This window comes from Oryzias latipes, chromosome 1 (genome assembly GCF_053564925.1).
Source record: "Oryzias latipes strain Hd-rR chromosome 1, Olatipes_Hd-rR_3.1".
NCBI classification, from domain to species: Eukaryota; Metazoa; Chordata; class Actinopteri; order Beloniformes; family Adrianichthyidae; genus Oryzias; species Oryzias latipes.
In genome coordinates, this window is record NC_136237.1 from 43,138,083 (window position 1) to 43,150,919 (window position 12,837).

Below are 12,837 nucleotides of genomic sequence, written 5' to 3' on the forward strand. Positions count from 1 at the left end.
AAGAGGAAGGACACTCAGCTGGCTGATCTCTATACCATGGGTTAGAACAAGGTCCAGGGTGTGCTTATGACAGTGAGTGGGTTCATTCACACTTTGGGTGAAACCAACATCATCTAATAAAGCTGCAAAAGCCTTTCCTAGGCAGTCACTGGGGTCATCAACATGAATATTAAAATCCCCTAATATTATAATTTGATCAGAATCTAAGACAATAGTCGACAAGAAATCGGAAAACTCAGTTAAAAATTCTGAATATGGGCCGGGGGGGCGATAAATAATTATGAGTAAAACAGGTTTTGGAGTTTTCCTGTTTGGGTGACTTAAAGACAATATGATGCTTTCAAATGAATTATAAGCATTTTTAACTTTAGGGCTGAGAAGTAAGCTAGACTGTGATATTACTGCCAAACCACCTCCTTTCCCTGAAATCCTGGATTTCTGATAGTTAGCATAAGTGGGGGGGGTTGCTTCATTCAATCTAACATAGTCATCCTGATGGAGCCAAGTTTCTGTTAAGGCTAAAAGACTAAGGTTGTTATCAATGATTAACTCGTTGACTAAGAGGGACTTGGAGGAAATGGATCGAATGTTTAATAAACCGCATTTAATGACATCATAATTCTGCTTGTGAGAACTGCTGTCTGTCACTTTAAGGTTTCTATGACGCGTTCCTTTCATTTGTCTTTCAGCACATAAGCTAAAGCTAGGACCTGCTTGACTTTCCCTGCATGGGTTTTGCACCGGCACTAACCCTAAGGGAGGCTCAGAGGAGCGTTTTACACTGCTGCTCTGCGCCCGGGTTTCGTCTCTGGATTGTCAGGTTAACAGACTAAGGCTAGCAGAAATGTTTCTAGAAAGAAGAGCGGCACCGTCCCGGGTGGGATGGACGCCGTCTCTCCGCATGAGACCGGGCTTCCCCCAAAACGCGCTCCAGTTATCCACAAAACCAACGCCGTTTTCTGGGCACCATCTAGAAAGCCAGCGGTTAAATGATGAAAAGCGGCTGTACATTTCATCATTGACTAAGTTCGGCAGGGGACCAGAGAAAATTACAGTGTCGGACATCGTCTTAGCCAGTTTACACACCGAAGCTACGTTTAACTTAACCACCTCTGACTGTCTCCGTCGGGCATCATTGCCGCCTGCGTGAATCACGACTCGACGGAACCTGGACTTACTCTGAGCTAACATCCTAAGGTTCCCCTCGATGTCACCAACTCTGGCCCCCGGATAACACCTGACAGTAGCCGCTGGGAGCTCCACGTTTCTAACTTCAGAAGAGCCGAAAACCAGAGTTATATGATCAGGATCTTTGCCCTCTCATTCTCTACCACCTTCGGAGGTGTTTCCCATTTTGACCTTGGGGTTTCCAGTTCATATTCTGCACACATGTTCCTGTATATTATTCCAGCCACTTGATTGTGGCGCTCCATGTATGCTTTCCCTGCCAGCATCTTACACCCTGCAGTTATGTGCTGGATTGTTTCAGGCGCCTCTTTGAACAGCCTACACCTTGGGTCTTGTCTGGTGTGGTAGATCTACACCTTGGGTCTTGTCTGGTGTGGTAGATCTGAGCCTCTATGGCTCTGGTGCTCAGGGTTTGTTCCTGAGCTGCCAGGATGAGTGCTTCAGTGCTGTCCTGTAGGCCAGCCCTTTCTAGCCATTGGTAGGACTTCTTGATATCAGCCACTTCAGTTATGGTCCGGTGGTACATCCCATGCAGGGGTTTGTCCTCCCATGAGGATCTGTCCTCCAGCACTGTATCCTCTGCTCTCCATTGCCTGAGACATTCACTGAGCACACTGTCAGTTGGGGCCTTGAGCTTGATGTACTCATGGATCTTGGATGTTTCATCCTGGATAGTGGCTTCTACGCTCACTAGTCCTCGGCCTCCTTCCTTGTGGCTAGCATACAGTCTCAGGGAGCTGGATTTGGGATGGAACCCTCCATGCATGGTGAGGAGCTTTCGTGTCTTCACATCCGTGGTCTGTATCTCTTCCTTTGGCCATCTTATTATTCCTGCAGGGTATATGATAACTGGCAGTGCGTAGCTGTTTATTGCCCTGGTCTTGTTCTTGCCATTGAGCTGGCTTCTCAGGACTTGCCTTACTCGTTGGAGGTATTTAGCTGTTGCAGCTTTCCTTGTTGCCTGCTCCAGGTTGCCATTTGCCTGCGGAATTCCAAGGTACTTGTAACTGTCCTCAGTGTCTGCTATTGTTCCTATTGTTAGTGGCTACAACAGATACCTGGAAAGACCTCAAACCTCTCAGTCCAGAAAAGCGCAGTGCTAGGAACAGCTAAGATCCTGCAGGACCCTCAAGCTCCCAGGCCTCTGGTAGAGGACCCGAGCTCAGAGGAGAAACCACCCGCGGAAGGGGAGAGGGGCGTTTTTTTAATTTATATATATATATATATATATATATATATATATATATATATATATATATATATATATATATATATATATATATATATATATATATCGTTATCCAACTTATCCAACTTAAATTAATTCAATTGGTAACAAGTAATTGCATTGGGGGCCGGTTTAGCTCGTGCTGGTTTGCGGCACCTTCCAAGCACCGGTCCCAAGCCCGGTTGGATTGAGAGGGTTGCATCAGGAAGGGCATCCGGCGTAAAAACATTGCCAAGTTTACCATGCAACTCATCCTCATGGGAGGGTTGTTTCACTGTGGCGACCCCTGATGGGAGAAGCCAAAAGTCAAAGAAAGGTAACAAGTAATTGAATTACATTTATCCAACTCAATATTTTCTTTACAACTCAAATTTACATATTTAACTAAATGTCATATTACTCCAATTCAATTAAATGTCTCTCCATCTTAAACTATTGTAGTTCTTGAACTCTCATATGTCTAAATTTGAGCCTACAGATATTCTCATTTATATAACAATAAAACGAATGAAACAAAACAGATTTGACTCATTTACTTATATGCCATATCTCTGAATTTATCATTATTTGCTACACAATAGGGGTGCTATACTGATCATCCTCTTCCTCCCTTTCACTCATGGTGCAGAAAGAATTAAACATAGTAGGACAAAATAACTCGGCAAAACACAGTAAAACAGCTAAACAACTAAACACATTTGGTCAAAAACCCACACTTGAACCCAAATCCGTCCAGACAGGCAAAGGGAATGGTATCCCACAATTCCTTGCGGTGCCGATCTAACAGCAGCACCAAAGTTACACCTACTTCATTAAATAAATTATAATGAAAGTAAAAATAAATGTCGATAACTACGTGTTATTTCTAGGTTGACTTGGAATACCCCCCAGGTGAGGATTCTTCCTGATGTGTGTTTGTGTGCTTATGTTGTTGTGTGTTTGTGTGCTTATGTTGTTGTGTGTTTGTGTGCTTATGTGGTTGTGTGTTTGTGTGCTTATGTGGTTGTGTGTTTGTGTGCTTATGTGTTTGTGTGTTTGTGTGTCATGACTGGATAGCTCAGTTGGTTAAGTGGAGGACGTTTGGATATCAGGGTTCGATTCCATCCAGTGTGGGTCCTTGGGCAACTGCTTGACTATGTAGCTGCAAGGGGGGACAGAAGGCGGGGGGGGGGGGGGGGGGGGGGTAGAAGAGGTCCTGACTTGGTTTTGGTTTCCCACAACTCTCCACATTTACCCAAACTTGGGACGTGATAGCTTTGGATGGAGCTCTTGTTGTTGCATTTAAATATGACATTAATCTCTGTATCATAAATGTAGATTGTCTGTTTAAAAGAAAATGTTTAATTGGTTTCTGTTGTGATTTTCAGCAAAGCATCTTGGTTTCGTTAAAGCTGTTGTGGCTGCGTTTAAAAACTTGATGTCGTCAGTTTAACAAATGAAAACGTGTAAAAACAAACAAACAAACAAACAAATAAAGAAACTAACTACATAAAACGTTTTCACTAAAGATGTGGAAAAACTTCCGGGCTTCCGTCACTTTGCGACTTTTTTGTCTCCTCTGATTCGCTCTCTGTAATTACGTCTCCTCTGGCTTTCCGTAGCAGCTGAATTTGATTGTTTGGGCTAACAAGCGGACCAACCGAACAGGAATCTTATAATAAACTGTCAAGGTTCTGCTCCCGGATTGAGATTTTGGGTTTTACTGGGTCTCGGTACCCCCTCCCACTGCTCCCGCTCGCTGTCAGTCGGTATTCTTCTGACCTTTGACCCCCGCGTGCAGGCGCGCGACTCTTGCTGTTAGCTTGGAGGCTAACCGCTCCACTGACGCGGGGCACCGGTGCGGACCGGGATGAGCCATGGCCTCGGTTCGGGTGGCCGTGCGGGTCAGACCCATGAACCGGAGGTGAGTAACGGACACGAAGGGGGAGTTCTGACCCGGTCCGTTAGTTACTGGTTATGGCGATATGAATGGGTTCATCATGTTCTGTGTTCTGACCCGCGGGTCAGCAGGTGAGCTGTGAAATCACGCTCGTTCTCAGGTGAGGCTGGTTCTGGTTCTGGTCACTTTATCTTTTGGTGAATGTCACTTTTCTTGGATGTCTTTTGCTGCCGCAGATAAGAATCCCCCCCCCCTCTCTTCTATCTTAGTTCTGGTTCGGTTCTGTTGGGGTTGGTGTGGGAGATGCTCTCATTTGTGAACTAATTGATGGACAGAATTTCTCCAGATCTGAACAATTACAACCAGAACTCCTGGGTTTGGATCCGGGCTAAGATCCATCTCTGGTTCCGTTTAACTGGACCATCAGTGGTCCAGAACTGGCAGCTGCAGCTCCTCCGCTTTAGGATCTTAGTCCTGATCCAGTTGGTTCTATTAGCAGATCAACTGAAGAGGGGCGGAGCTAAGCGGTCTGTCTGCAGGTCATCACAAACGTCATGAAAGAAACTCATGGACGGGTTTCCACCCACAGTCGGGCCCAAAAGGTTCAGAGCTGCCGGTTCTAATCCGGGCCCGGTCCAGACAGAAATGTGCTCTGCTGGTCTTGAATGTCGGTTCCGTTTTCTGGGAGGTTCTCCGTTTGAGGAGAACCACAACTTCATCAGCAGATGGATCAGACCGTGGATGGAGGACGGGGTCTTCCAGAACCCGATCCATCTGCGGCTCTGGGTTCTGTAGGTTCTAGTTTGGAAGCTGAAACTGATCAGATTTTTTCAAGTCGTCCTTGAACGGAACCAGAACCCTCTGAACGCGGTTCTGCTGTGCTGCAGGGAGAAGGACCTGGGCTCCAGATGCATCATCAGGATGGAGGGAAGCAAAACGTCCATCGTCAACCTGAAGGTGGCGCCGCTGCTCCTGTTCTCCGGGCGGCCCTTGTCCCCCGCGCTGACCTGCAGTGTCTTTGTCTTCCATCAGATCGCTGACGGCTTTCCAGGAGAACCGGTGAGGGAGAACACCAAGACCTTCACCTACGACTTCTCCTACGACTCCACAGACCGCCAGAGCTCCGCCTTCACCTCTCAGGAGAAGGTCCGACCTCCGGACCAATCAGGGTTGGTTCTGCCGAGCTCGGGTTCCTGACGGCTCCGTCTCCTTCAGGTCTTCGAGGATCTGGGTTCTGACGTTCTGAAGGCGGCCTTTGACGGCTACAACGCCTGCGTGTTTGCTTATGGTCAGACGGGTTCAGGGAAGTCCTACACCATGATGGGCGCTCCGGTAAGACCTACAGACCCCTAAACCCGCAGACCTCTAGACCCCTAGACCCGCAGACCTCCAGACCCCCCAGACCTCCAGACCCGCAGACCTGTAGACCTCTAGACCCCCACCCCCATACCTTCTGACCTCCAGACCTCTAGACCCCTAGACCCGCAGACCTCCAGACCCCCCAGACCTCCAGACCCGCAGACCTCCAGACCTCTAGACCCCCACCCCCATACCTTCTGACCTTCTGACCCAAACCCCCAGACCTCCAGACCCGCAGACCTCCAGACCTCTAGACCCCCACCCCCATACCTTCTGACCTCCAGACCCCTAAACCCCCAGACCCCCAGACCCGCAGACCTACAGACCCGCAGACCTACAGACCCGCAGACCTCCAGACCTCTAGACCCCAACCCCATACCTTTTGACCTCCAGACCCCTAAACCCCCAGACCCGCAGACCTACAGACCCGCAGACCTCCAGACCTCTAGACCCCCACCCCCATACCTTCTGACCTTCTGACCCCTAAACCCCCAGACCCGCAGACCTACAGACCCGCAGATCTCCAGACCCGCAGACCTCCAGACCTCTAGACCCCCACCCCCATACCTTCTGACCTTCTGACCTTCTGACCCCTAGACCCGCAGACCTCCAGCTGTGTCTGTTTAGTGGTGATGAACTCCCGACCATCTGATCATAGAAGTCTCAGAAGCTTCGGGGTTCTTTGGGAAGTTCTACCAGCAGGAAGACGAGATCTTTGAGAAAACCAAAAGATGATGCGAACAGAACCTTCAATCAGAGCAGAACCGGACCTTTCCCCGAATGTGATGGATGTTGGGTCAAAGTATTTATTTGTAGAACTCTTCAGAATAAATTCACCTGATCTCCACGTCATCCTGGTCCTCCATACGTCATTAGTGAGAGAAAGGCCCTCAGGCTAAATGCAGTAGCTCCTCCCACACGCAGCGGGCGTTGTCTCAGCATGGGGGGGCCTCCATGGCGTCGGGGTTTCGCCCCAGCTTGGCGCAGCGATGAGCTCCGTTTCTGTTGCAGGGAGATGCCGGTTTGATTCCGAGGATCTGCGAGGGTTTGTTCTCCAGGATCTCCAACTCGTCTCGATGCGATGAAGCTTCGTTTCGGACAGAAGTCAGGTCAGAACCGGTTCTGCTGGGACTGAAGCACTCTGGGGTTCTGGTACATCTCACGGTTGGTCTTGTTCTGCTCACCTTCAGCTACCTGGAGATCTACAACGAGCGCGTCAGAGACCTTCTGAGGAGGAAGTCCACCCAGACCTACAACCTCCGCGTGCGCGAGCATCCCAAAGACGGCCCGTACGTGGAAGGTAGGCCCCTCCCCCTGGAGGTCCACAGTCTCTGCCCCGCCCTCGTGGCCCCGCCCTCGTGGCCCCGCCCTCATGGCCCCGCCATCATGGCCCCGCCCACAGATCTGTCCAAACACCTGGTCCTGAACTATAGTGATGTGGAAGAGCTGATGGAGGCGGGAAACATCAACCGCACCACCGCCAGTACGGGCATGAACGATGTCAGCAGCCGCTCTCACGCCATCTTCACCATCAACTTCACACAGGTCGGTTGCACTGCATGCTGGGAAATGAAGTGTTGTTAGAAAACAGTGGTGTTTACTGAGGCGCCGGTTTCTTTGCTTACAGGCCAAGTTTGACGCCGAGATGCCGAGTGAGACGATCAGTAAGATCCACCTGGTGGACCTGGCGGGCAGCGAGCGCGCTGATGCCACCGGGGCCACCGGCGTGCGGCTGAAGGAGGGGGGGAACATCAACAAATCCCTGGTGACCCTGGGGAACGTCATCTCAGCTCTGGGTCAGGAATCTCCGCCCCCCAGGAGAAAACCGTCACGCTGCTGAATCGTTCTCGTTGTCGACTGATGATGTCTGTTTCCAGCCGACATGGCGCAGGACGCCGCCAACGCCAGCCTGAAGAAGAAGTCCGCCTTTGTTCCCTACAGGGACTCGGTGCTGACGTGGCTGCTGAAGGACAGCCTGGGCGGGAACTCCAAGACCATCATGATCGCCAGTGAGGGCCGCGGCAGCCAATCCCCAGCCAGAACCCGCCGCCCCCCTCCATCTGACGGCGTTCTCCCCACCTCTCTCCTCGCAGCTATTTCCCCCGCTGATGTGAACTATGGCGAGACGCTCAGCACGCTGCGCTACGCCAACCGAGCCAAGAACATCATCAACAAACCCACGGTTAACGAGGACGCCAACGTGAGGCTGATCCGGGAACTGCAGGCTGAGATCGCACGACTGAAAGCTCTGCTGATTCAGGGCAACCAGGTAAGTGCTGGCGGGCGACGCCCACACTGCTGGAGGAGTGTTTTTATGATTGTCTGGTGTTTTTGACCGAGAACCTGAAGCTTCTAAATGATCTTAACTCTGACCCGATTCTGCTGCAGAAAAGTTTGGCCAAATGTTTCTGAAGCCCTGCCTCTCTGAAGTGAAGCTCCACCAACTAAAGATTGAGTGACGTTTAATGGGAGCATTCTTCAGCTCAGAGCATCATCAGAGGAATCCCTGTATGTCAGGGAAAAGGCCGAGGCTGTCATTGGATGATCTGAGCTCATTAGATCACGGACAGGATCACGGCGGTGACCTTCCTGCAGGAAAGCTCCATCCTCCTCATCTGCAGATGAAACTAAAGCTCTGTCTTCAGAATAATAATAATAATAATAATGGATTGGATTTTACAAGTGTGTCCATTATTCATTCACTCCTTATTCATTCTTGGTGATGGTAGCTACGGTTGTAGCCACAGCTGCCCTGGGGCAGACTGACAGAGGCGTGGCTGCCAGTTCCCGCCTACGGCCCCTCTGCCCATCACCGGGATCATTCATACACATTCACACACCTGGACCTCCTGTCTCTGAACTAGGAGGTCCAGTAGAACCATGAGGTTCTTTGGACCCAGACCAGATGGACGGATGATAGTGGGGTGGCGTCCTGTGGTCAGATGGGTCTGGATGTGGCGTCCTGTGGTCAGATGGGTCTGGATGTGGCGTCCTGTGGTCAGATGGGTCTGGCGTCCTGTGGTCAGATGGGTCTGGATGTGGCGTCCTGTGGTCAGATGGGTCTGGCGTCCTGTGGTCAGATGGGTCTGGTTGTGGCGTCCTGTGGTCAGATGGGTCTGGATGTGGCGTCCTGTGGTCAGATGGGTCTGGTTGTGGCGTCCTGTGGTCAGATGGGTCTGGATGTGGCATCCTCTGGTCAGATGGGTCTGGCGTCCTGTGGTCAGATGGGTCTGGATGTGGCGTCCTGTGGTCAGATGGGTCTGGCGTCCTGTGGTCAGATGGGTCTGGATGTGGCGTCCTGTGGTCAGATGGGTCTGGATGTGGCGTCCTGTGGTCAGATGGGTCTGGATGTGGCGTCCTGTGGTCAGATGGGTCTGGATGTGGCGTCCTGTGGTCAGATGGGTCTGGCGTCCTGTGGTCAGATGGGTCTGGTTGTGGCGTCCTGTGGTCAGATGGGTCTGGATGTGGCGTCCTGTGGTCAGATGGGTCTGGATGTGGCGTCCTGTGGTCAGGTGGGTCTGGATGTGGCGTCCTGTGGTCAGATGGGTCTGGATGTGGCGTCCTGTGGTCAGATGGGTCTGGATGTGGCGTCCTGTGGTCAGATGGGTCTGGCGTCCTGTGGTCAGATGGGTCTGGTTGTGGCGTCCTGTGGTCAGATGGGTCTGGATGTGGCGTCCTGTGGTCAGATGGGTCTGGTTGTGGCGTCCTGTGGTCAGATGGGTCTGGCGTCCTGTGGTCAGATGGGTCTGGTTGTGGCGTCCTGTGGTCAGATGGGTCTGGATGTGGCGTCCTGTGGTCAGATGGGTCTGGATGTGGCGTCCTGTGGTCAGATGGGTCTGGATGTGGCGTCCTGTGGTCAGATGGGTCTGGATGTGGCGTCCTGTGGTCAGATGGGTCTGGATGTGGCGTCCTGTGGTCAGATGGGTCTGGATGTGGCGTCCTGTGGTCAGATGGGTCTGGATGTGGCGTCCTGTGGTCAGATGGGTCTGGCGTCCTGTGGTCAGATGGGTCTGGTTGTGGCGTCCTGTGGTCAGATGGGTCTGGATGTGGCGTCCTGTGGTCAGATGGGTCTGGATGTGGCGTCCTGTGGTCAGGTGGGTCTGGATGTGGCGTCCTGTGGTCAGATGGGTCTGGATGTGGCGTCCTGTGGTCAGATGGGTCTGGATGTGGCGTCCTGTGGTCAGATGGGTCTGGCGTCCTGTGGTCAGATGGGTCTGGTTGTGGCGTCCTGTGGTCAGATGGGTCTGGATGTGGCGTCCTGTGGTCAGATGGGTCTGGTTGTGGCGTCCTGTGGTCAGATGGGTCTGGATGTGGCATCCTCTGGTCAGATGGGTCTGGCGTCCTGTGGTCAGATGGGTCTGGTTGTGGCGTCCTGTGGTCAGATGGGTCTGGATGTGGCGTCCTGTGGTCAGATGGGTCTGGTTGTGGCGTCCTGTGGTCAGATGGGTCTGGCGTCCTGTGGTCAGATGGGTCTGGTTGTGGCGTCCTGTGGTCAGATGGGTCTGGCGTCCTGTGGTCAGATGGGTCTGGATGTGGCGTCCTGTGGTCAGATGGGTCTGGATGTGGCATCCTCTGGTCAGATGGGTCTGGCGTCCTGTGGTCAGATGGGTCTGGTTGTGGCGTCCTGTGGTCAGATGGGTCTGGATGTGGCGTCCTGTGGTCAGATGGGTCTGGTTGTGGCGTCCTGTGGTCAGATGGGTCTGGCGTCCTGTGGTCAGATGGGTCTGGATGTGGCGTCCTGTGGTCAGATGGGTCTGGCGTCCTGTGGTCAGATGGGTCTGGATGTGGCGTCCTGTGGTCAGATGGGTCTGGTTGTGGCGTCCTGTGGTCAGATGGGTCTGGCGTCCTGTGGTCAGATGGGTCTGGTTGTGGCGTCCTGTGGTCAGATGGGTCTGGATGTGGCGTCCTGTGGTCAGATGGGTCTGGTTGTGGCATCCTCTGGTCAGATGGGTCTGGATGTGGCGTCCTGTGGTCAGATTGGTCTGGATGTGGCGTCCTGTGGTCAGATGGGTCTGGTTGTGGCGTCCTGTGGTCAGATGGGTCTGGATGTGGCGTCCTGTGGTCTGATGGGTCTGGTTGTGGCATCCTCTGGTCAGATGGGTCTGGATGTGGCGTCCTGTGGTCAGATGGGTCTGGATGTGGCGTCCTGTGGTCAGATGGGTCTGGATGTGGCGTCCTGTGGTCAGATGGGTCTGGATGTGGCGTCCTGTGGTCAGATGGGTCTGGTTGTGGCGTCCTCTGGTCAGATGGGTCTGGCGTCCTCTGGTCAGATGGGTCTGGTTGTGGCGTCCTGTGGTCAGATGGGTCTGGTTGTGGCGTCCTCTGGTCAGATGGGTCTGGTTATGGCGTCCTGTGGTCAGATGGGTCTGGTTGTGGCGTCCTGTGGTCAGATGGGTCTGGCGTCCTCTGGTCAGATGGGTCTGGTTATGGCGTCCTGTGGTCAGATGGGTCTGGTTGTGGCGTCCTCTGGTCAGATGGGTCTGGCGTCCTGTGGTCAGATGGGTCTGGTTGTGGCGTCCTGTGGTCAGATGGGTCTGGATGTGGCGTCCTGTGGTCAGATGGGTCTGGATGTGGCGTCCTGTGGTCAGATGGGTCTGGATGTGGCGTCCTGTGGTCAGATGGGTCTGGTTATGGCGTCCTGTGGTCAGATGGGTCTGGATGTGGCGTCCTGTGGTCAGATGGGTCTGGTTGTGGCGTCCTGTGGTCAGATGGGTCTGGATGTGGCGTCCTGTGGTCAGATGGGTCTGGATGTGGCGTCCTGTGGTCAGATGGGTCTGGCGTCCTGTGGTCAGATGGGTCTGGCGTCCTCTGGTCAGATGGGTCTGGATGTGGCGTCCTGTGGTCAAATGGGTCTGGATGTGGCGTCCTGTGGTCAGATGGGTCTGGATGTGGCGTCCTGTGGTCAGATGGGTCTGGATGTGGCGTCCTGTGGTCAGATGGGTCTGGATGTGGCGTCCTGTGGTCAGATGGGTCTGGATGTGGCGTCCTGTGGTCAGATGGGTCTGGATGTGGCGTCCTGTGGTCAGATGGGTCTGGATGTGGCGTCCTGTGGTCAGATGGGTCTGGATGTGGCGTCCTGTGGTCAGATGGGTCTGGATGTGGCGTCCTGTGGTCAGATGGGTCTGGCGTCCTGTGGTCAGATGGGTCTGGTTGTGGCGTCCTGTGGTCAGATGGGTCTGGTTGTGGCGTCCTGTGGTCAGATGGGTCTGGTTGTGGCGTCCTGTGGTCAGATGGGTCTGGATGTGGCGTCCTGTGGTCAGATGGGTCTGGATGTGGCGTCCTGTGGTCAGATGGGTCTGGCGTCCTGTGGTCAGATGGGTCTGGTTGTGGCGTCCTCTGGTCAGATGGGTCTGGTTATGGCGTCCTGTGGTCAGATGGGTCTGGTTGTGGCGTCCTGTGGTCAGATGGGTCTGGCGTCCTCTGGTCAGATGGGTCTGGTTATGGCGTCCTGTGGTCAGATGGGTCTGGATGTGGCGTCCTGTGGTCAGATGGGTCTGGTTGTGGCGTCCTCTGGTCAGATGGGTCTGGCGTCCTGTGGTCAGATGGGTCTGGTTGTGGCGTCCTGTGGTCAGATGGGTCTGGATGTGGCGTCCTGTGGTCAGATGGGTCTGGTTGTGGCGTCCTGTGGTCAGATGGGTCTGGATGTGGCGTCCTGTGGTCAGATGGGTCTGGATGTGGCGTCCTGTGGTCAGATGGGTCTGGCGTCCTCTGGTCAGATGGGTCTGGCGTCCTCTGGTCAGATGGGTCTGGATGTGGCGTCCTGTGGTCAAATGGGTCTGGATGTGGCGTCCTGTGGTCAGATGGGTCTGGATGTGGCGTCCTGTGGTCAGATGGGTCTGGATGTGGCGTCCTGTGGTCAGATGGGTCTGGATGTGGCATCCTCTGGTCAGATGGGTCTGGATGTGGCGTCCTGTGGTCAGATGGGTCTGGATGTGGCGTCCTGTGGTCAGATGGGTCTGGATGTGGCGTCCTCTGGTCAGATGGGTCTGGATGTGGCGTCCTGTGGTCAGATGGGTCTGGATGTGGCGTCCTGTGGTCAGATGGGTCTGGCGTCCTGTGGTCAGATGGGTCTGGTTGTGGCGTCCTGTGGTCAGATGGGTCTGGTTGTGGCATCCTCTGGTCAGATGGGTCTGGATGTGGCGTCCTGTGGTCAGATGGGTCTGGATGTGGCGTCCTGTGGTCA

General features: G+C 53.5%; 1 protein-coding gene across 15 annotated transcripts in view; it reads left to right on the top strand.

Annotated features, from left to right (window-relative positions):
- The first annotated feature begins 3,990 nt into the window (after window positions 1-3,990).
- The window catches only part of kif16ba (kinesin family member 16Ba), a 42,329-nt gene continuing 33,482 nt past the window's right edge, over window positions 3,991-12,837 (top strand). For all 15 annotated transcript variants that reach the window (XM_078948994.1, XM_078949009.1, XM_078948999.1 and 12 more), the window contains exons 1-10: window positions 3,991-4,319; window positions 5,183-5,252; window positions 5,328-5,441; window positions 5,511-5,627; window positions 6,666-6,763; window positions 6,845-6,954; window positions 7,057-7,199; window positions 7,282-7,450; window positions 7,532-7,663; window positions 7,748-7,923. In XM_078948994.1, the coding sequence (XP_078805120.1) occupies window positions 4,273-4,319; window positions 5,183-5,252; window positions 5,328-5,441; window positions 5,511-5,627; window positions 6,666-6,763; window positions 6,845-6,954; window positions 7,057-7,199; window positions 7,282-7,450; window positions 7,532-7,663; window positions 7,748-7,923 (1,176 nt within the window). In that variant the 5' untranslated portion in view covers window positions 3,991-4,272. The remainder of the gene's footprint in view (window positions 4,320-5,182; window positions 5,253-5,327; window positions 5,442-5,510; window positions 5,628-6,665; window positions 6,764-6,844; window positions 6,955-7,056; window positions 7,200-7,281; window positions 7,451-7,531; window positions 7,664-7,747; window positions 7,924-12,837) is intronic.